Source organism: Bombus affinis, chromosome 6 (assembly GCF_024516045.1).
Source record: "Bombus affinis isolate iyBomAffi1 chromosome 6, iyBomAffi1.2, whole genome shotgun sequence".
Taxonomy (NCBI): Eukaryota; Metazoa; Arthropoda; class Insecta; order Hymenoptera; family Apidae; genus Bombus; species Bombus affinis.
Window position 1 is genome coordinate 15,973,857 of NC_066349.1, and position 21,679 is coordinate 15,995,535.

General features: G+C 42.4%; 3 protein-coding genes and 1 long non-coding RNA gene across 7 annotated transcripts in view; 2 read left to right on the top strand and 2 right to left on the bottom strand.

Annotated features, from left to right (window-relative positions):
- LOC126917393 (GATA zinc finger domain-containing protein 10-like) overlaps positions 1-7,646 on the bottom strand; it is a 23,740-nt gene extending 16,094 nt beyond the window's left edge. The window contains exons 1-2 of the mRNA XM_050724208.1: positions 6,481-7,646; positions 6,310-6,407 (exon numbers count right to left, since the gene is read on the bottom strand). Of these exons, the coding sequence (XP_050580165.1) occupies positions 6,310-6,407; positions 6,481-6,523 (141 nt within the window). The 5' untranslated portion in view covers positions 6,524-7,646. The remainder of the gene's footprint in view (positions 1-6,309; positions 6,408-6,480) is intronic.
- The window catches only part of LOC126917426 (uncharacterized), a 13,697-nt gene extending 604 nt beyond the window's left edge, over positions 1-13,093 (top strand). The window contains exons 2-4 of one of the 3 annotated variants that reach the window (XR_007710937.1): positions 2,133-5,611; positions 12,007-12,753; positions 12,845-13,093. This is a non-coding gene — a long non-coding RNA (uncharacterized LOC126917426). Of the gene's footprint in view, positions 1-341; positions 5,612-12,006; positions 12,754-12,844 lie in introns of those variants that run through there. The other 2 variants (XR_007710936.1, XR_007710938.1) reach the window with 2 other exon arrangements.
- A 2,949-nt stretch (positions 13,094-16,042) lies between these two features.
- On the bottom strand, positions 16,043-18,657 carry LOC126917407 (FAD synthase-like). The gene is made up of 10 exons (XM_050724238.1): positions 18,419-18,657; positions 18,243-18,337; positions 18,024-18,147; positions 17,841-17,953; positions 17,606-17,749; positions 17,404-17,543; positions 17,132-17,335; positions 16,839-17,033; positions 16,419-16,704; positions 16,043-16,232 (listed from the first exon to the last, which is right to left on the bottom strand). Exons 1-9 carry the CDS (start codon positions 18,525-18,527, stop codon positions 16,428-16,430), a joined length of 1,401 nt encoding a protein of 466 aa, XP_050580195.1. The 5' UTR covers positions 18,528-18,657; the 3' UTR covers positions 16,043-16,232; positions 16,419-16,427.
- Positions 18,658-18,858: 201 nt separating this feature from the next.
- On the top strand, positions 18,859-21,673 carry LOC126917400 (probable tRNA (uracil-O(2)-)-methyltransferase). 2 transcript variants are annotated; one of them, XM_050724223.1, is made up of 4 exons: positions 18,859-19,139; positions 19,340-19,432; positions 20,194-20,611; positions 20,756-21,673. In XM_050724223.1, exons 2-4 carry the CDS (start codon positions 19,410-19,412, stop codon positions 21,653-21,655), a joined length of 1,341 nt encoding a protein of 446 aa, XP_050580180.1. In that variant the 5' UTR covers positions 18,859-19,139; positions 19,340-19,409; the 3' UTR covers positions 21,656-21,673. The 2 variants fall into 2 exon arrangements, with proteins under 2 accessions (XP_050580180.1, XP_050580179.1); XM_050724222.1 differs by lacking the exon at positions 18,859-19,139 and having other exon boundaries at positions 19,547-20,611.
- The last annotated feature ends 6 nt before the right edge of the window (positions 21,674-21,679 follow it).

A 21,679-nucleotide genomic window follows, 5' to 3' on the forward strand; every position in this document is an offset into this window, starting at 1 on the left:
AGAAAGGGCTGCTGGTGGAGATGGTGGTGCTGGTGGCGGCGGTAGTGGTGGTAGTGGTGGCGGTGGTGGTGGTGGTGGTGGTGGTGGCGGCGACGGCGATGGTGGTGGTGGTGGAGGCGATGGTGGTGGGGGGGCGGTGGTGGCAGCGACGATGGTGGAGGAAAACCCGGCAGGAGAATGAGGAGGAGGAAGAGATGGCGGTGGTGGAGGTGTAGGAGGTGGAGGTGGAGAAGGTGGAGGAGGCAGCAGCGAACGCAAAACGACGATGGGATGTGAACGAGGTGAAGCGGCAGAGGGATGAGAGGAATGGTGGAACGAACAGACGGAGGACGAGGGAGGCGATGGGTGGTCGTCTTAGGCGGGGACGGAGGGGAAATACAGGAGGGGGTAAAGTTACTTTCCCGGAGAAATAAAAGTTAATGGAGTTCCCTACCCCCCTCGTCCCACTACCTCCACCGCCTTTTTCTTCTTTTCCATCTCCTTGCCGGCGTACAACTTTCACGAAAGTTATTATATCTTAATTTACTATTGAACATTATCTGAAATTTCTCCAACGTTTCCGTTTTAATGCGCTGGAGAATACGAACGAAGAATATGCGCGTAGCACAGTCCGACCATACCAGAGACGAAATAACGTCGATACACCTTTCATCGCTAACAAAAGGAAACGAAACGAAAAATAGGGAGGATAGCGCGAGGAAAAACGTGCCTCGTTCGTACGTTTCGCCGTGGTTATGACTACGCGAGATAATACGTGCTCTTTTCTCCCGATGATCGGTAACTCGCGCGTTTCATAATTCTCGTGGTAAGAGATACATACTTTGCGAAACGTCGACTATCAACACTTTACCGAGTCTTTACATTCCTGACGTTTGCTTTGCTTCTACGCGATGTAACTTTGACCGTTATGCAAACATTATATCCTCGTTTATCGGATATTCGTTTGGCGATGTAGTCCTGGTGTCAACGACCTTGTATGTACAATCACTACCAACGTACTCTCGACTCTCGATGTCTTGTCCACGATGGAAACGAACGAATTGACTTATTTTACCAAGCTTTACCGGGACAGCCTGGTTTCTGCTATACCTAACGTTAACTCCCCCCTTTGCTCCTTTCCTCCTTCCCTTTTTCTCCGGTGCTCGCTCTTTTTTTTCTCTCTTCCATTCCCGTTCCCATTCTTGTTCCTATTCCCCATTCCTATTTCCGTTCTCTTCCCTTCCTTTCCCAGCATTTCGTCTTCCAGGCCACCCCTTCCCCCGCTTTGATTTACGACCATAAGTTGTAATATTTGCGCCACTATTGTATGGTAATACGCACAGCAAAAAATATGTTAATGGTTGCCATAAAGAAGATATACAGCACGTACATATACATACATATGTATCCCATTTCGCGGCATGTACTTGCCGTACATATAGAAACTCCACTCTCGACATCCCATCTCTTTCATTTTCCTCCAAATGGTATCCTCCGCTTTCTTCTCTTTCTTTTATCGTGTCTTTCTCTCCTTGTTTAACCCCCTCCCCTCCGTTTCTATACTTTCTTTACTTTTCCCTTTCTTACCTTTCCTGTTTTCAAACGGTATTTCGAACGGTATCGCTTTCGTCGATTTAACTAACGAAAGTACGAGCGTACGAAGATGGCTAAAACATAGTACTATATTTCTTCTTGCTTTTAAGTCGTTCGTTGGTCGATGCGTAGTTACGACCGGTGATATACCCCAACGGTAACGATAAAACGATGTCGATATCGAACTAAAATAATCGGCGGCGTTTATTTTTCGAACATCGAGCGAAACTTTCTCGAATATCATAGTACGTAAAATATATGTGGATGTATCGTATACGTAGATCGTGTTTCTCCGCTACGTAGACGTAAACTAGCACTGCTTTGTTCTTGCATCATCGATCGAGCAATATCGAACGATCGATTGAAATTTATCGATCGGTATTCGGACGCCGAGATCGTGTCGTTTCGCCTTCGTAATCCCTTTTTCGCTACCACGGTTGCTGTTGCTGCTGCTTCTACCGCTGCTGCCACTGCCGCTGCGCTTCTCTCTTCCATAACTCGAACAATTCCAATAGTCGTTAATCTGTCGGAAACTTTCGGAAAACTTGCCGTTATTGCAGGTACAGAGGCGAGCAGTCCATGCAAGTAGGATAAGCGGAGAAGCGCAAGGAGAAGGAGAATGGTAGAGAGGAATTGGGGTAAGATGAGATGAGATGAGATGAGATGAGATGAGATGAGACGAGATGGGATGAGATGAGACGAGATAAGATAAAACGAGATGAGAGGAGACGAGACGAGACGAGACGAGACGAAATGAGATGAGATGAGATGAGATGGGAAGAGAGAGAAGATAAAAGAGAGTAGAGAAGAGGAGAAAGATGGTTGAGTAGGCGAAGAAGAAGCCTATTTGATGGGAGGTGGAAGGGTTCGGAGAAAGGAGTTCGCAGGGCAGATTCCACGCAGAGATGCGACTCTAGAAGAGTCGAGGGAGAATGGGGATGGGAACCGGTGTGCCGAGGTAAGTTAAATAAACTTGTTTAGTTTCGCGGAAACTTCTGCCTGGCCATTGTATTCGACTGCCTCGCTGCCGAGTTTGCTCTGAAACTTTCGAATACGAACGAACTCGGTTCTCCGTTACGCTTTATTCGCTTGCTTTACCAACTTGCTACCTACCGTTAGTTACTTTTCTCTCCCTTTCTTTCTTTCCTTCCTTCCTTCTTTCTTTCCTTCTCTTCCTCCTTTTCTCAAGATCCCAATGGTTTCTATACAGGCATATAGGCATAGGCCGTATAAGTGTACCTCGTTGCTCTATTTTTTTCGTCATCGCCGTCTCGGCGCTGCGACGCGACCGCGGCGCGCTGTCTCGATATCCCATCATTGCGAACGTTGCCCCCGTACCATCTTCGCCTTGACCGTTCTTTGTTGTTCGCGTCGCCGCGTTTACGAAAAACAGACCGAAAGATTTCTCTCTGTCGTTCGCCGTATCGGCCAGAGATTAGGCAGAAGAGGGAATCCGATCGGAAACAAAATCGGGCAAAGTGCCCCGTCGCTAGTGTGGCAGCAGACCGAATGGCTTATTGATTTAACGAGAGAGAGAAAGAGGCGAAAGAGAAACAGGAGGAAAGCAAGCACGGGGAAGAACGGGGGAGGCACAGGGGAGCACGGGGAAACACGGCTCGAGGTGGCTGGGGGGTCGCGAGCGGCAGCCTGGGGGAGGTTTGTGGGTGGCTAGGCTGAGACTAGGGAGAGGGCACGGGTACAGGAGATGGGTAACGCGGAATAGGCTAGGCGAAGGTGGGGAAGAGGAAGGCTCGCGGGTTCGCTGGCTCGCGAGCTCGGCAACGGAGAAAAGAGTAGGGTGAAGCGCAGGGTGAACCAGGGTGAATCAAGGTAAGGTAGGGTAAGATAGGGTCGGGGGCCGAAGAATAAGGGATACGGTTGCCAGTGTGCGGTGATGAAAAGGGCAGAAGTAAAGACCAGAACGAAGCAACGGCATAGAGACGATGGTTGGAAGCGAAACCGAAATCGTCGAGAAACAATCCGCGACTGGATAAAAAGCTAATAACTTGTTTTACCTTTCCGATCCGATGCTCTTTCAAATATTTTCTCACCTAGGTATCATCCGTATCATCCGTATCACTTCCGACACGTGTACCGACTAGCGCGTAGGTAAATGCACCGGCTGCGTATAATACGTACAGCGATAATACGTATCCGATTTGTGATTTTCAACTTGTTTGCCTTTTCGCGATAAACTCGTATAGATACAACGTACTCGTACAATAGCGAGTCACCGATTCCACTTTGTTCGAATACGTAGAATTCGTTGTGTTTGCAATTTCCGAATCTCGTTCGATTATCCTTCTTATTTTAATCACGACGATTCCTCTTTTCTTTCTCCTTTTCATACCTTCGATATCACGATCTTCGTCTCCCTTTCGGTTCTTCGTAACTATAGTTTCGCTATTTTTCTTGTTAAATCGAAGAATCGACTGCACAGAGCCTCGCTGGAATATCGTAATAGCGACCGTTTCGTTGAACGACGTTCGAGTAGTATCGAGGTGGCCGAATGGTCATTGGCCGATCAACAAGTGGCTCATGATTTTGTCAGTGGCTCTGCAAGCGACTAACCCCGCTGGCCGGCCTGTTGTCCGACCGTCCGGCTGGCCGACTGTCTGCGTCCGGTTACCCGATGCGGTCTACCGCTAAAACACTCGTGGCATTCTCCGACCCATCTAACTCGTCATCCATTATACTCCTTCCAACCCATTCTGTTTCGGGAAACCTTGATCGGTCGATGTAATACCAAAATATCTGCCCAATCCAATCCAATCAAGTTTTCCTCCTTTCGTCGTATGTTCGACGAGTATGTATGGCTTCCGGTCGGAAGCCTACGCTCATCCGCGATCAGTTTGCCTCTAGACAACGGCCGATCGACAACGGAAAACAACCTAACTTCCTAACGAGTATACGAAGCGTTTCGTACAATTTCTCGGTTTCCATAATCGCTTGCGATGTCGTTGCCGTCGTCGTTACCGTTGCGAATATCGAGGTATCGATGCTTATCGGTCGCGTCTGTTTTGCAAAGCATCGTGTGCGACACACTTTCTCTATGAAACAACTTGTCTACGAGCGAAAGAGAAAGCACGTTTACCAGTAGCGGTCACTTTTCTACTACGCTTAATTCCTCGGTTCGGCTACGAAATTAGCTTGTACGGTCGTTGTAATCGTACTCAAATCGTTTTGAACATTTTGTACGAATGGTTGGAAATAAGCGAGAGACAAGTATACGGGCAGAGGACGGGCGCGCGCGCGCGCGCGCGTGTGTGTCTATGCGTGCATGCATGCGTGCGTTGGGAACGAGCAAGAAAGAAGCTTGACGGAAGAGACAAAGGATAGAGATCGCGAAGAAATCGAAGGACAGAAGACGAGGCAAATGTATTTTATTTTCATCGAGCGGCAGTAACAGCAGCAAACTCTTAATCAAACGAGTCGCGATAAGTAAATTCGATTACCGACGTTCGTTAGAACGAATTTACTTTGCGCGCTCGCGATCAGCAGGATTTCAATTTTTGCTTCAACGCGATAGGTATATGTAAATGTGGTAGAAATGCAGCACCTAGCCTGTACGTTTGCTTCGAGAGTACACAGACCTACACCCTTTTTTTATGCTGTTCCAATCTACGTTTATTCATTCTTTTATGGATACCAGCTCCCTCGTAGCGTAGGTTCGCCTTTCATTTTGTTTCAACCACGAGCAGGACCAAATGAAAAGCTGAAACGGTCAAAGAAGGTATACCATCCGATGCAAAAATAAAGGTAGCGCAACGCGATGTGGCAAGATCTATGCCGTTATACGATCCAATGTCGAGGCATTTTTCACTCTTTATCCTGGAAACGAGGAAAACGGAAAGAAAACACGATCCAGAAATCGGAAGAAGGTGTCGCAAAAAGACGGTAAACGACTACAACCGGAAAACGGAACTGAGAAAGCAATCGGAGATAAACGTGTAAATTGGCCATGGTGATGGGAAAGAAAGGGATGCTTGAGTCTTCGACCGTGTCAACTCTTCTCGTATAAGATGTTCAGCTCGAGCAGGTATTGTTTCGTCGTATTAAGAAGACATCGTTTCGTCGATCTCAACCTCTTCTTTCGTTCGTTTCATTGTTACAGTTTCGAACGCTAACAAATCGCGATAAATATTTGCGAACGCGAAAGTCGAACGAACAAAGAAACGAATGAGCTACGGAAAACGAAAAACGAAGGAACGAAAGAATATCAAACGGGTATGAACTCTTTTGAGCAGACAAAATAGAATGATATTCCGTGAGAATGACAGGAGAGAAGAAACGGAATGGGACGAGACGATATGAGACGAGACGAGACGAGACGAGACGAGACGAGACGAGACGAGACGAGACGGGACGGGACGGAATGGGCCGGGACAGGACGGGACGAGACGGGATGGACGGGACGGGACGGGACGGACAGGACGGGACGGGACGAGACGGACAGGACGAGACGAGATGAGACGAGACGAGACGAGACGGAACGGAACGGAACGGAACGGAACGGAACGAGACGAGACGAGACGAGACGAGACGAGACGAGACGAGACGAGACGAAACGAGATAAAACAAAAATACACGATATGCTAACGATCATATAAGTATCTACATACGTACATCGTACGATATACGAGAAAATACGTATGATTTGCAACATATACATTTTCATTCTATGATACAAGATACAAAAGATGGTAGAAATATCTCGATGAGAAAAAGAATACTAACCTTGTAAGAGAACTGGTCGAACATTCTGCAGACATCGACATCGTTGCCAAGTATCGTGTAACCGGCATCCATGCTGTCCCGACGTTTCTTCTCGCTGCCTGGAACGAGGCTTCTGTAAGTGAAAATCGTTCGTCGAACAATACGGAAAGAAATTTCGCGGTGAGCCAGTACCAAACAGACTGATCGCGATCGCACCGACTATGCCGTCGCTCATCGTCCCGCGGCTTTTGCCGTGGTCGTCACCTTCCTGTTCGCCACCCTCTTCACCCGTTTCTCCGTCGCTCTTTCGTTATTTTCGTTTCTTGTTTTTCGTTCGCGTAACTGCCGCAACCTGCGTTAACCGACGACATACGAATCTTCGTGTTTCTTAATATCGTTCGAACGAAGAAGCGAGACGCGAATCGTATCTCTTACGGGATCACTGATCGCGAGCCGAATCGATTCGATCGATCGATTAATCACGCGGTCGTGCGTAGCTGCGTGTACGCGTGTGCGCGTGATGCCACTTCGATCGTAAGTTAGTCGAAAAACGAAGGATCGGCTTTCAACGATATTTCTTGCGTGTACACATCTTCCACGAATATCCCGACGAGAAAACGGAACTGCACCTTTTCAGACACCGCGATTTTCCATTTGACAAACATTCGTTCGAGATCGGTCGCTCGATTCTTTGACTGGGTCGATTAAATCGCGAAAGAGCATAACGCGATCGTATCCAACTAAACCCTCGCTCTTCGCTGTTCTAACTTGAATCGAATACGCTTTATCGTTGGCAGGACCGTGCAACGATTATTCAAAAATGCTTCGAAAAATCGATTTCTTTTCAGTTTCTCGATGATCGACCTCGCCGCTGTATCGTTCTCTTCCTCTCCTCTCGTTTATCTCGTACTTTTCTTCCCTCTTCCTTCTCGCATCGTCTTTAATCCCGTTCTAGGTTCTCGAGTCTAGCGTCTGTATTCCACGAACCTTCGGTACGTAGCATTCGATACGTCGACCATGCGACACACGCAACAAATACGTTTAACGTCTCGACGTTCAACTTGCGAAATCGATCAACTTCGAATCCTACGTACTTTGCGATACTTTGTTACTTTCGCGTTTACGTCACCATTTACGTCGCCTGTTCCTTCGGTTAGTCTGCCGATTAACGAGATATATCACGGAAATCGAGATCGTAAGCGCCGGAATACCGGCTCGCCACTGCCGGCTGTAAAGCCGGAGCACGTGGATGAACCGCGTTTACCGTTTACGTTGCTCCGTTTTCGAATCTATTTCCTTTTAACCATCTAACACCAACCGCGACCACCGACTGCGCACCGGTACTGACAACGGCAACAGCAACGTCGACGCTGAGAGCGAAAGCAACGAGAACGGCCGTGATGTTGGCGGTGGTGGTGGTGGTGATGGTGGTGCCACTGCCGCCGCCACCGCCGCTATCGCCGCCGCCGTCGTACCCGCTGCAACCACCACCACCACCGTCGCCGCCGCCAATGTTCAAAATACTGTCAGTGGTGGTGGATGTAATACCATCGAGGTAGGGGGTGGAGATATAACAGTAGTGGAGGTAACGATGACATTGGTAGTGGTAATAGTTGAATTCTCTCTCTCTCTCTCTCTCTTTATTAACTTTTTCTCATTCTGCTGTTTGACTATATACCTATTTACTTATTTGCCAAAACGTTTCATAGGTACTGCGCGGATAATAATACGAATTATTTAAAAAAAAAAGAAGAAAGCACATCGCCTTTCAGCTAACATTTTTTCGCAGAACGTAGATTCCGTATGCGATTGCTGTACGTCTTAAAAATAGTTCTCTGGTGGATGTTATCTCTCGTAGGTCGTTCGATTACCAGATAAACGTAGATTAAAATTTCAAACTCAGCTTTTTTTCCCTCTCTGGATCCAGCGTCCTATTATCGGAAGTTTTACGAACTTGATTAGTAACGGCGAAGGGAATCGGTGGCAAACAAAGAGGCAATTACGACGACGGAAAACGTGGTGCTCGATTATCGATACGCGATGATTAACATCATCGGTAAATTTTGCGGAAAAATCGGTCAGGGTCGAGAACTAGAAATTACGGGTTCGACACGAACGGTCACGTGGATCGCACGTGGGTTTCATTCATGAAAGTCGCCCGTAGGTCTCGGAGGTGGCGTCAGCTGTGGTAACGGTAGTGGTAAGTAGCGGTCGGTGGTGGTAGGTAGTGGAGGAAGGTAGTGGTAGGTAATGGTAAGCAGTGGCAGATAGTGGTAGTGATTTCGGAATGGTGATGACCGAGTTGGTACATGCTATATAGTTTGTAGTAGTAACACCGGTATCGGTCGAATCTAACCATCTCCATGATTCTCCCACCGTAGCCTGGATCAAATGGATGTTGTTACGCGTCCGTAAAAAAGGGCTGTTTCAACAGGGAGGAAACCTTACAAATCTCTCGAAATTTTTCGAACGAGACATCGACGTTAGGGACGTTGATCTACAAATCGGTCGATTTGCTTTATTATCGTTAAATCTCCTACTTACGTTTCGATGCGGCGCGTATATATACGCGATCGCGATTCTAACGACAAAACGATCGATCTTTGAAATCCGGTTTTCGTCTTTTCTTTCGTCGGCCCTTTTATTCATTTTTTCTTTGCATCTTTCCCAAGACTTTGAGTCTTAAAACGCGCTCAACTTCTCCTTTCCCCGAGTAATACTTACATACGTAGCGTCGTATACGTTCGCGTGTCGGCTATCACGCTCCGATTACCATCCTTATCTATAGTTCTCGAGCTGTGGTGTTATTCAAGCAACGAGCTTGACATCGTGCCACGAATACTCTATAATCGAAACGACTCTCAGGGTTGCGCTCCATTCATATCCTCTCGTTTCCTTCGTTTCATCCGACCTTTTCTATCGACCCTGAGGCAATTTCCCTTTTATTCCATTCGCAACGTGTATTCGTTTCTAAGCAATTTGCTGGTACAAAAAGGATCGCACGATGAAAGCCGAAATATATCTGGATCGTTAGAGATAAGGTAGACGAGACGCAGGAACGTTCGATTCGCGAGGTCAATTTACACGGAACGGGGTACGGGCTACATCTTTCCTCGCTAAGATGCAACTTTCATCCTAGGCCGTTCCGCTTCGGCCTACCACCCATTCGTTCGTTGCTACATACATACATACTTGCTCCTCTCATTTTCTTCAAAAGCGATTTGTTTTAGATTCCCTACTCCGGTGCCTACCGCACCGCGTCCCTCCCGAATTCCCCCCCCCCCGTCTACACCCCTGCCGCTCCTCTATTTTCCTTTCCTCCGGATGAGTCCAGATATAGATGCGCATACCGCGCGACGCGTATACTTTTCTGTATGTCCGCCGAAGCATCGTACATACGTTTAGATTTCCGAGTCTCGTCGAGCGCGCGCATATCCCACGGGAATCAATATCCGCGTGTTTCTCCGCTTCCTCTCCCTTCTTTCCCTTCTTCTACGTTCTCATACTCGTCCTCCTCGTGCCTCTTGCCTCTTGCCTCGCGCATCGCACCTCGCGACTCGCGCCTCCGCGCTCCGCTACTCGACAACTTATCAACTCGCTCGCTCGCTACCCTCTTTCCCTCCAACTTACTCCCTTCTCCACGCTTCTCACCCATCCTTTCATCCCTCGCTCTCTCTCTCTCTCTCTCTCTCTTAGGCTCTTTCTCTCTTCCCTCCACTCTACCCCTCCCCCCCGCCCCGCCGACCCGCCCATGCTTTACCGGCTGGTTCCTTTTTCTTCTCCTTCGGCCGCACCTCCTTCGATACTGCATCGCGCTGCTGTTCGCCATCCGTCTCCGATAAACGTGATTTAAAGAAAAGAGTGGCGAGTATACGACCATCCAACTCCTTCCTCCTGTAGATCAGTCTTCGTTTGTCGTACTTGGTATTCCACGCTGCGTACCTCTGTCCCTCGAACCCAGACCTACCTTCTATCGTGTCCACCTTCCGTGTCTTTCCTCTTTCAGTCGCTTGCATCCCTTCCTTGTTCCTAACGTATATTCTCCGTCTACTCGCAATACTCGGGTCCATAGCCCTCGGTCTTCGTCACTCTGACCGACTGCCGCCCCCGTCTCGTCTTTCCCTCCATTCCGCTCCAGCGTCATTTCTGACAGCTATTTTTCTCGCTTAAGTCGACACGCATCCGCGAAACATTCGATTTTGATGCAAAGGAGTAACGCAACGCACGTTCTATGTGTATTAACGTTTAATCGTAAACTGTTCGAACAACGAAATTAGAGAACGATAATATAAATATCATACGCGAACGCGTATACAAGAACGGGTTCTTTCATGGATGCCCAAAATAATTCTCGATGCAACGATCAAGACTATACGATAACGAGGAAAAGGAGAAGCGAGCGAGCCTGCCGTGACGAGGTCTTCGATGTTTTTACCTATGTATAGGTAAAAGTCACGATGAGAACGATGGACAAATTCCGTTAACGTGAAGCAGCGCGCAGACGACAAAGCTTGTTGATTGTGTGCACGATCCGTCTATCTAATAGCCAGAATAACGATCAAGGTAACATGACGTTAAGAGGCTACGAAAGAAGATCGAACCTCTCGGTAGATAACAAATACGAGAAAGTAACGTCGTCGATGAAATCTCGAACGCGAAAGAGCTTGCAGAGGATCCTTAGCTTTTATGCGATAACTTTCCGTTTTTCAAAACTCGATCGATATATCGAGTTTCTATGCCATACATCATCTTCTTTTTACTCTTTCCTATTTAAACGTATGTACCTTTAACGTCAAACGCACGCGCGTCTAATAAGGTGATTAATCCGAGAAAAAGTAATGACGTTTCGAAAAAGCGAAAGATTTCCAAAAGTTTCTAGAGATTAATTGGCCTATCAGCCAGCAAATTAATTCCGATCGAAATTGCGTTCGAAAGCGAGATATTTAATAGGATAATAGAGAGGAGTGATACGTGCGATTCGAGGCGCGGCGATCGAAATTCCGGCCTTGTCGGAACAGGGAATTTTTCGGAAAGTAACGCGCGAACAAGAGCCCAGACGCGTTCTCGTTTTGATTGCGCGATCGAGCAAACTGGTACGTACTATACGCTCGTCGCGACGCAACACGCTGACGCGCTTCATCGAAGCGTTCGCTGAAACGAACTGTACGGTTAAATCGAGCGTCGTCTAATCTCGTAAAAGAAATTTTGCATCGTTACCGTGCAACATCGACGCTCTACAAAGCTTTTTTTCGGTCGAGTGATCTGCCGCAAAAACATTAGCGCGGTTAACGCAGCGACATCGCGATCCAGTTGCTGTCCCCTCCTCCTATTTCACCCACGCCACGAGCATTTAAAAATCTCTCGTTGGACTGGTCGTATTAAAAAACGGAAACAGAGAGCTGCCAATTAAGAAGCCGCGTATATACGTACACACCTTTTGTTTTACGGTTTTTGAAATTCCTATGGCCCTTTTTAAAACACGATTCAGTCGTAACCTGTCTCTCGTACGCCGTGGAAAACGATCGTTCGCGAAATCGTCTTGGTAACTTGTTATCGAAGTTTCCATGGCTGGATCGCGATTGCCTCCCAAAGAACGTTTACTTCTAATCGTAAAGACGAAGGAACAAGATTTTCAAACGTTTGTCCGGAAGGAAAGTAGCGGACGGGGAATCAAAGGAGGAAGGAAATGAAAGAAAATCGAGAAATGTTTCTACGCAGGATCGAGGACCGGTTGAAAAGCGAACGAACGAATAAAGGAGCGAGGAAGAGAGGAGAGGAGAGGAGAGGAGAGGAAAGGGCACGTAAAAAAGGATGTTGAAAGGAGGAGAAGAGAGGTGCCGCGTGAACGAGAAAAGAAAAAAAAAAGAAAAGGACGAACCGGCTCTGCTCGCCAGCTGACGGTCTCGTGCCGCAACCCAAAACTCTTTTCGAAGATTCGGTTGCCGGTATTTGTATATCACGTATGGTACCCGCGCAACTTGGCTGCTTTCGCGCTACCTGCCGTTGCTGACCCTCGCGACTCTGGCTACTCGATCTTTATCGATTCCACTCGATCGATTTCGCTACGCAACCTTTCGACCGTACACGCTTCCACTCGAAATAATCAGTCGATCGATCTTTGACCGTACCTAAAAGCCACAGAGACAATAGTATTGTTCGTATCATAGAAGAAATTGCCGCGGACGAGAACGATGTCGTTCGCATTCGTTGTTCCTCCTCTTGCGCAATTCTCTTCGTCCGCTCGCTCGTCTTCGTCGCATTCCCGTTGGTATTGATCCGTTGAGTTTTCGAAAGTAAAATAGGTTATGCCGTGAATCGCACGGAACTACAACTCCGGACAGCAACGAACGAGACGAAGCGGTGCTATGGAACAGAAACGATGAGAACGGAAACGATGAGAAACGAAAGGAAAAGAGCGACGAACGAACTGCATCAACGGATGAATACAAATACGTCGCTTAAACCGTAACTACCTACCTACTTACCTACCTATCTATCTACTTACTACTTATCTACTATTTTTCATATCTATCTATCTATCTATCTATCTATCTAGGTGTGGATACCGCCTATACCAGTGTGCAAGTTTACACGAAGAAGAAACCGTGGTTACACTAAGGGGGCCGAGGAGAACGGGTGGGGACCAACTGGCGAAGCCAAAGGAAGAGACGGGGAGTTTGCAAAGTTTCGAGATTCAAGAGCGCTGCTCTCAATACGACAAGTTTGTGCAAACAAGAACTTACTTCGAAGGATGGATAATGTCGCAGATAAATCAACGAAATTTAATAAATCGACGTCTCTAAGAGTTTCGTTTAATTGTGTCTTCCTGCGCTCTCTCGATAATTTTACCAACTGTCCTTCATCTTCCTAGTCGTTGCACATTGTTTTTACACCGATCACACAGCGAGACGAAATCGCGTATGCTTTCGGCATAGTGATCGCTACGGGTCACTTACATAATAGCTCTTTCCTTTTCTCTTTCTACAAATTTTAATCAACGACGATAGTAGATTCATCGCACGACCATCGATGCGAATACTTGACGGTATCTTTCGTCACTGCGACCACTCGATATCGTATTTTAACAATAAATTAATCTCCTATGCGTTATCATCGAACGAGTCGCCACGGTCGTTAACTTTGGAAAACCGTTGATCACTGGTTGTTTCAATATTTGCTTCATAGCAAACATGTATTCACAACTATTATATAAGCTACATATTGACTGGAAAATTTGGAGAAATTGCGATTTCGGTATCGTAATAGTAATAATAATAATGATAATAATAATAATAATAAGAAGAAGAAGGTGTGTAAAAAGAAGATGAAGAACCAGAAAACAATGAAACAAGACAAGGATAAAAGAGATAAAACGACGAAGAAGGATGAGAAGAAAATCTAGAAGAAAAAAGGAGAAGAAGCGAAAGAGCGATCATTCGTTTTCCTTTTAAAACGCGCCAACTTTGGTATATTATATTTATCATCGAATTTCATTTCTCTATATCTTCTCGCTTTCGTTCTTTCAATCGTCCTCATCCTATTTTAGCACCCTTTTCGGGACTAGCTACCCGAGGGAATCAATAACCGACGAGGAAGCGACTGTAGATTCGGGAACTGGTGGAGAGAAGGGGAGACGCGAGGAACCAAAGAGTACCGAGGGGCGTCGCGTCGAGTAGAAGAGCTCCCCGCTGTTCCAGGAGGGTGTCGGAGGGTGCAACAGGGACCGCGAACTTTAGGGTGGAGGTGGCACGCGAGAGAGTCGAAGCTTGGCTCCGCCTCCGGCACGCGACCAGCACGCGACCATCGCCATCGACCACGCCGTCGGTCTAAGCCGCCGCCGCCGCCGCCGCCGCCGCCACCACCGCCGCCGCCACCGCCACCGTCGCCACCGCCGCCACCGCCGCCACCGCCACCGCCACCGCCACAGCCGCCACTACTTTACCGTTACCATTACCACCGCGTCCTTCTCATCTCCACTAGCTTCATCTACGATTACGCAAGGATCAAACCCCCATTCGCATCAGTCTCTACTCGATCTCTCACACTCCTATATTTTTCCCTACTCTCCCTCTGCTCTTTCGTATCATTTCCAATCTTTAAACGATACAAATCTCTTTTATGTTCATCGTTTCTATCGCAGAAGGCTTGACCCGTCGTTTTTTCTTTACAACTTTCTTCTACCCTTTTGCTATTTATAGCTATCTTATTCTTTCTCAACCGTCGTATCTATATAGCCCTGTGTCTATATTACCACTATAATGAATTATCGAACGCACATATTGTGACATCGAATCAAATAATTTTGCGATGAGAATTTTGCCGTTTAATGTTCGCGATTGTTTTACAGACTATTCGTCGTGCCAATATTTACTCAATTGATTTCTTCTCCGTTATAATCGTAATAACTTCGATATGCTAATTGTAAAAAGACCGACGCAGAGAAATCGAGAAAAATCGCGCGTTTTATTTTCATTTATCATATTTTCTTTTCCATATATATTCGTCCTTTTCTCGCGATTCATTTTTATCTACCAACTAACCAGTCGAGCAACCACTTACAATCAATCCGTCGATTAATCAATCGCTCAGTTGTCGGTCAGTCAATCGATGAATGAGCTATACAGCGAACCAATCAGTTAAATAACCAGTTAGTCATCCAGTTAGACAGCTTGTATTCTGTCTTCTACCAACCTTGTATCATCGGCTTCTTTCTATTCTATTCTACTCTCGTGTAATCAATTTCAAACTTAAATGAAATACTCTGGTGAAATATGAGGCTCATTTCCGTCTCCCCACCTTCTCTTCTTTCCTCGCACAACTTTTTCCATTTTTCCATTTACTCAATTTTTTTTTTTTTGTTTCGTTTCACTCGTGGATTACCTCGTTCAATTTTTCTTTTTTTACCGCAATTGAAACCACTACTGCTTGTTATTTTTTCAGATTTATTATTTTCAGACATCGTCTACTAAATTTTTGATAAAAAGTAATAAAAAAGGGAGACACGGTTCTGTGGTACAGAGCTTATAGCGTTAAGCGATGTGTAAGCGATCGCGGAAGAATCATACGTAAAGACAAAGTGCGAATAATGGAATATTCGACTTAAGTAAGTCGATTAATCTATTTTCTTTTTATCGACAGTAATCATAAATATAAAAAAAACTCGTATTTAGTAATTAGCATAACGAAGAATATCGCACTGTATATGGTTTATAAATTGTATAATCACACGCACATACACACACATACACACACACACACAAACTATCTGACTAGCATCATTCATTCGCTTTCTTATTGTTCTTATCTACTCCACCTTCTCACCATTCTATCATTGACTTTTGTTTTGAGCTTTCAAAAGAAAAAAGCTAAAAATACTTCAATGCGAAATTAAATTTCAGGAGGATGCGAGCAAGTAACAAAGCTTCTTTTTCTTTGGAACAAAACAATGAGACGTCGCGACTCAACTATGAGTTCAAAATAAATGACATGAATTCATATGAATACGATTTAAGGGTTTAAGGAACCTTTTTTAATTATATCCACCAAAACCTTAAACGTTTAATTAATCCATTTCATCCTGCTCATCGTCTTCAGAGATACATTAAAAAGCAATCTATAAACATAGATGTCTTTCCATGTGTTTTCTTCGTAACAAATCTCGCCATCCTCGTGACAATCAGGGATTAAAATATGAAGAAACGCAACTTCGATGATTTCTGATAATGTTTCGATTATAAACTGATTTTTAAACAACTTTGGTGTGAATTTGTTTTTATTTACTTCTTTGTTGTATGAAAGAAGACCATTGATCATACAATAATCTGCTATTGAATCAATCAATTAATGTAAAATTTAATACGAGATACAGCTATCTCGGTTACACTTCCATTAGCAGCATATTACGTATTTTGGCTTATTCTTGCTCTTATTTTTCTGCCCCATACCTATGAAAATAAATTGTATTTCTTTATATGGGAAACGACTTATATAAATATATACAATATATATGGTAATATCTAACCAAGCATAATCAGAAAGAAACGAAAACAAAAACAAAAGGATAAACAAAAAGAAAGAGGGAGAGTAAATCAGCAAACGAAATAGGGATAGAAAAACACATTTTTACTTACTTATCGATTTTAATACGTTTCTGTTGTATAGTATGGTAAACAGAGTGAACTAAAGAAATCTTTAATATCGTCATCTGTCCAATCAGTGAGTGGAAAATGTACTTGCACAGACTTAGAACTGTCGTCGTTTAATCGTGCAAGATCATCGTACATTACTCTTTTATTGTTATTCAACCGTTTTCCAACCAATAACACTTGTAATTCTGGTTTTAACACAACGAAATTGCTTATCGTGTCAGCGGCATCGCTTTCCAAATGTTCTAACTTACATAGCTCGATATTATATCTATCAAATCAGTCAAATTAGTTATGTTCGTGTTAGCTTAAATCTATTTTAGAAAATTGATTGTAACGTTCTACGTGCAATCCAATATGATTTTTGTTTGTAACAGTTTTGACATGTATCGATATCGTACCTACCTGTTCTTAAGTTCGTGAAAGAATTCGTCAGTGCCCGACTTTAATATATCAGATTTAAAACAAATTGCACGCAGTTTGAACTTCGAACAATGTTGCAGTTTGTTACTAGCGATTCGAGCAAGATGTATCATAAGGACTGACTCTTCGCTACCATCCAAATATATCCAAACATTTTCAGGTTTCTTATAATAATTTCTACAAGGAAAGAAAGAGAAAGAAAGCAAAGAAAAATTCGATAACACCTTATAATCGATACAAATAATCGATACTTTTTCCAGTTGTAGATGCATTACACGAATGTCTTGAAGGAACGCTCATAAAATGATCGACGTTGGGACTTTTCAATCCATGCTTCGTACTTTGATAGACAATCCACATGTGGCATACGATCATAATGTACTAATACATTTCTCGGAATACGATCACAAAACATTGTTTTTGCTGTTTCAGTATCTTTTTCGTTTTCACTTTCTATGGTCACACGCGCTTTATAATACCTACGAAGCGATTCCAATTATCTACCAACTTCTTTATCATTTTTTTGTATTGTAGTCGATTTTATTACCTATTCCATTCCGGATACGAGCCAAAGGTAACAGTTGGACATTCTTGTGCAACTGCATATAAAACATCTGCGAATGATTCCTCTTTTGCATTTATATAAACTTCGGTTGCTGCAAAACTTTTGTAGCTAGCAAAACATTCCTACAAAAACAAAGTCTTTTCTATTCTCAAACAGTTATTCGAACGATTTGTGCATATTATACCTTGCAAAATGCCTGAAATGATGTTTCAAAAAACATGGGTGAGCCAGGGAAGATGTAAACATTTTCCACCATTATACACGGATAAGTCAGCTTTTTACCTGTGACTTGGTCTATCCCAAATTTAAGTACAGATTTAGTGGGTATCTTAAATTAAGAACCTAGTTTACATCGATCGTCAAACACGTATCAACATACTATCATTTAATTTACACCATTCATTTGGATCATTACTTACATATGCCATTTTATAAGCCGGTGAAGGGAAAGTTCCACAACTGAAGCAATCTTTTATAATTTTCACTAGTGTTGGGTGATAGTGCAATGAATCGTTAAAAGCCAATGCTAAAGCTGTAAAATATAATTTCATTATAATGAACACTTACTATGTACTCTTATTAATTTTCAGACTATATTTTACCTTCATATGTAACATCGTCGTGAGTTGGTCCTATACCACCGGATGTAAAAACATAGTTGAACATTTTAGAAAAGTATTTTATCTCTTTGGAAATATCTTCAAGATTATCTCGTACGACCGCAGTCTAGGAATAGATAATTAAAATAAAAAATAGTATTAATAGAAAACAACAATACTTGACAGATAAACTGTAGACATCATGGATCAAGTTATACCTACTTTCTGAACCTTGACTCCATGATTATAAAGCAGCTTACACGCATAAAAACAATTAGTATCTTTTACTTGCGCTTTTAAAATTTCATCTCCGATTACTAAGTAAAATAAAAATTTAACAGTAAGAAAAGCAGTATATCCAAATATATGATATTAGTAAAGTGTATACGCAATATTACCGATTATTCCAGCAGTAGGATGCTTTCCATTACTTTTCAACCGAATTATGTTTGTTCGATAACATTTTAATAAAATTTTCACTACCTTGTATCGATGTAAATTTATCATAACGCTTCAATCTCACTATTAACAATTATTTGTGTGTTATCTATATACTATACTGCTAGAGGATGCTACGCAGCGCCTTTAAACTTAAGTACTTCTACCTATGTACATATGTATATACATATCTTTATAAGAGAATTTACGACTATATTTTTACTCTTTGATATATTTATATATTAAAAATACACATGTCATTATACAAAGTCATTTGAGCTTTCTAATTATATTGTACTAATTATAATCTTCTTTTTATGTTACCACTTTTATTAAATTTAAAGACCGTTCAGTGATTTTATGCTATACTAGGGGTTTCTTTTCTTGTCCTATCGTCGTATTAATTTCAATTAAAATAGGATGAAAGAAACTGAATCGTAAACAATCGTGCAACTTCGTTTTTCTTAACATTCTTACATAAAATTACACAATATACTATTCTTAACATTTAATAATTATTGTTTTTCTTTATATTTTCTCTAACTTCTCACTAAAATGGCAAGTACAAAGTTACGAGAAGCAGCTTTAAAATCGCCGAAACAGCTGTACAAATTTTTGCTGCGAGAATGTGAAAAATTACCAAAAGAAGCACAAGGATTTTATAGACATTCGATTAAGCAGGTAAATTGTATAACGATTTTCATATTAACAAATACATTTGAAGTTCAAATTCACTACTTCCAGTAAAAATAATAAACAATAAAACGTTTAGGTTATGCGGTAAAATATGTAATATTCACATAACGAACATGTGATTAACTTGATTTTCAAGTACATTTAATTATTTAATAATCATTGGTTTTGTACTCCAATGCTTGCAGAGTTTTAAACAGCACTTAATCGAACCAGATGAGGAGCGTGTTCAGCAAATTATGAAAAAGGCAGTACAAGATGCAGAATGGATTGTTAAAAAGGTAAATCAATATAAATAATATTATTAATATATATTTTGTGAATGCTTACCATCTTCTTCCTTTTTTTCTGTTTTCTATATATTCTAATTATCTGTGTTTTAATGTGATTTTTAGTACACAAAACCGAAAGGAACAAGTAAACAAACAGACTAACAAGTATATAAAGATAATATTCACATCGTAGATGCATTCTATAAGTTATCCTTTAAAGGAAGGATTTGCAATTGTATCATGTAAAATATGGATTTCAAAACCATAATACGTGATCAAAGTGGAATTAATGTGTCACAATTTTTCAAAGCCATTAGTATATGGCGTCGTAATCCTCAAACTGTAAACCGTAGAATTCTTGCTTCAATTGAAATACTGGATATCGAAACTAGCTGCAATATCTTCCAAATTTTTCAGCGTATTAATGCTTTGGATATTTCAACTTTAAGTACAGATCATCAAAAAGACAACATTGATAACATAAAATTACTAGAAGTACTACACATTTCTGATCAGGTGGCTACTACAGCCAAAAGGAAAATTCACTTATATGTGGCAAAGCAATTGCCACGTATGCCACACATATTTTCCACTGGTATTGAATTTTTTTTATTCAATAATGAAGAGAGTTGCATAATAAATGTCCACAAGCCCTTTCTCTCGCATAAACAATCTCTTGGTGCTAAAATAGCATTTATGTTACAACAAGGAACAGATGGTTATACATCCCTTAGTGTCTATGGAGACAATAACATTATATCCGATTTCAGCATTGAATGGTTAAAGCAGAAACTTTTCCCATGTATCCTGAAATGGGCAAGAAGCAACGACTCAGAAAGAACATCGATCCCATTGACTTCATTGAATCTCGTGTCAGCTGAAAAATATGCAAAATTGTATTGTAAGTTGAAAGAGAAATATGGTACGAAATTGATAAAGAACTGGCCTGAAAGTACAGATCCAACGAAATTTGTTTATGAGGATATTGCAATCGCTGCCTATTTACTGTTATTGTGGGAGAAAGAGAGATTTGAAAAGAAAACTAATAATTTACAATCGTTTCTCGATTTGGGATGCGGTAATGGTTTACTCGTGTACATCCTGTTTAACGAAGGTCACCGCGGATTAGGAATTGATTTGCGAAGGAGGAAAATATGGGATTTATACCCACCTGAAACTCCATTACAAGTATGTATAAGTATTATTTATAGAAATTTTGTAATTCAGATATTAATAGCAACTTATTTTATCTTATGTACATACATATATACGTGATTACGTATCTTCGATCTTACGATCGATTGATTAAATTTACTGAAACGTTTTGTACAGGTTTCTACCGTTGTTCCATCGTCTACGACTGTATATCCGGAAGTAGACTGGATCATAGGAAACCATTCAGACGAGTTAACACCATGGATTCCGATAATTGCTGCACGTAGCTCTAACAACTGTCGTTTCTTTTTATTACCCTGTTGTCCATATGAACTTAATGGCGCAAAGTATCAAAGGTACTGCGCCTCGAAAAGTCAATATTCGGAGTACATTGATTATGTGAGAAGTATATGCGACCAATGTGGTTTTACAACATATCTTGATAAATTAAGAATTCCCTCTACGAAACGAATATGCCTGATTGGGTGGGAAAGGACGCCCGAAGAGGTTAAAGAACTCGAAGATCGTATTCAACAAATGCTAAGTACAAAGACAACTTTGACTTTGCAAAAATACGAATTGAGTGATAAAACAGTCGATAGTGAAATAGTTGAAGAATGGACTTGTGACTTTAAGCCAAGAGAGAAAGTGGAAAAAGTACGAAATTGTACACAATTAGATAAAACGTTAATTGCAAATATTGTGGATATCGTATCGAATCAATTACTTCATGAAGGGCGCATTATGACTATCGAAGGGACGCCCAAAAAGCTTTGGAACGCTGGTAGATGCCTTGAATTACGTGAAATCGCTGAATCAATTCCTAAAGAAGCTATGATACATTTGCGAAAAGAATGCGGAGGTCTTCAAACTTTACTAAAAAATCATAGCTATATATTTCGTGTTACTCAAGGAAGGGTAGAATTTAGAATACCTGGAACAGAAGGAAGAATTAATGAAAAATCAAAAAAATATAAGTTACCATTGCTACGAACGAAGACTAAACCCTGTTGGTTTTATGAAAATCATCCGAATGGTTGTCCTGTAACTGAAACAAAATGTAATTACAAACATTAATATGATACCTTGATCAAACAGTTG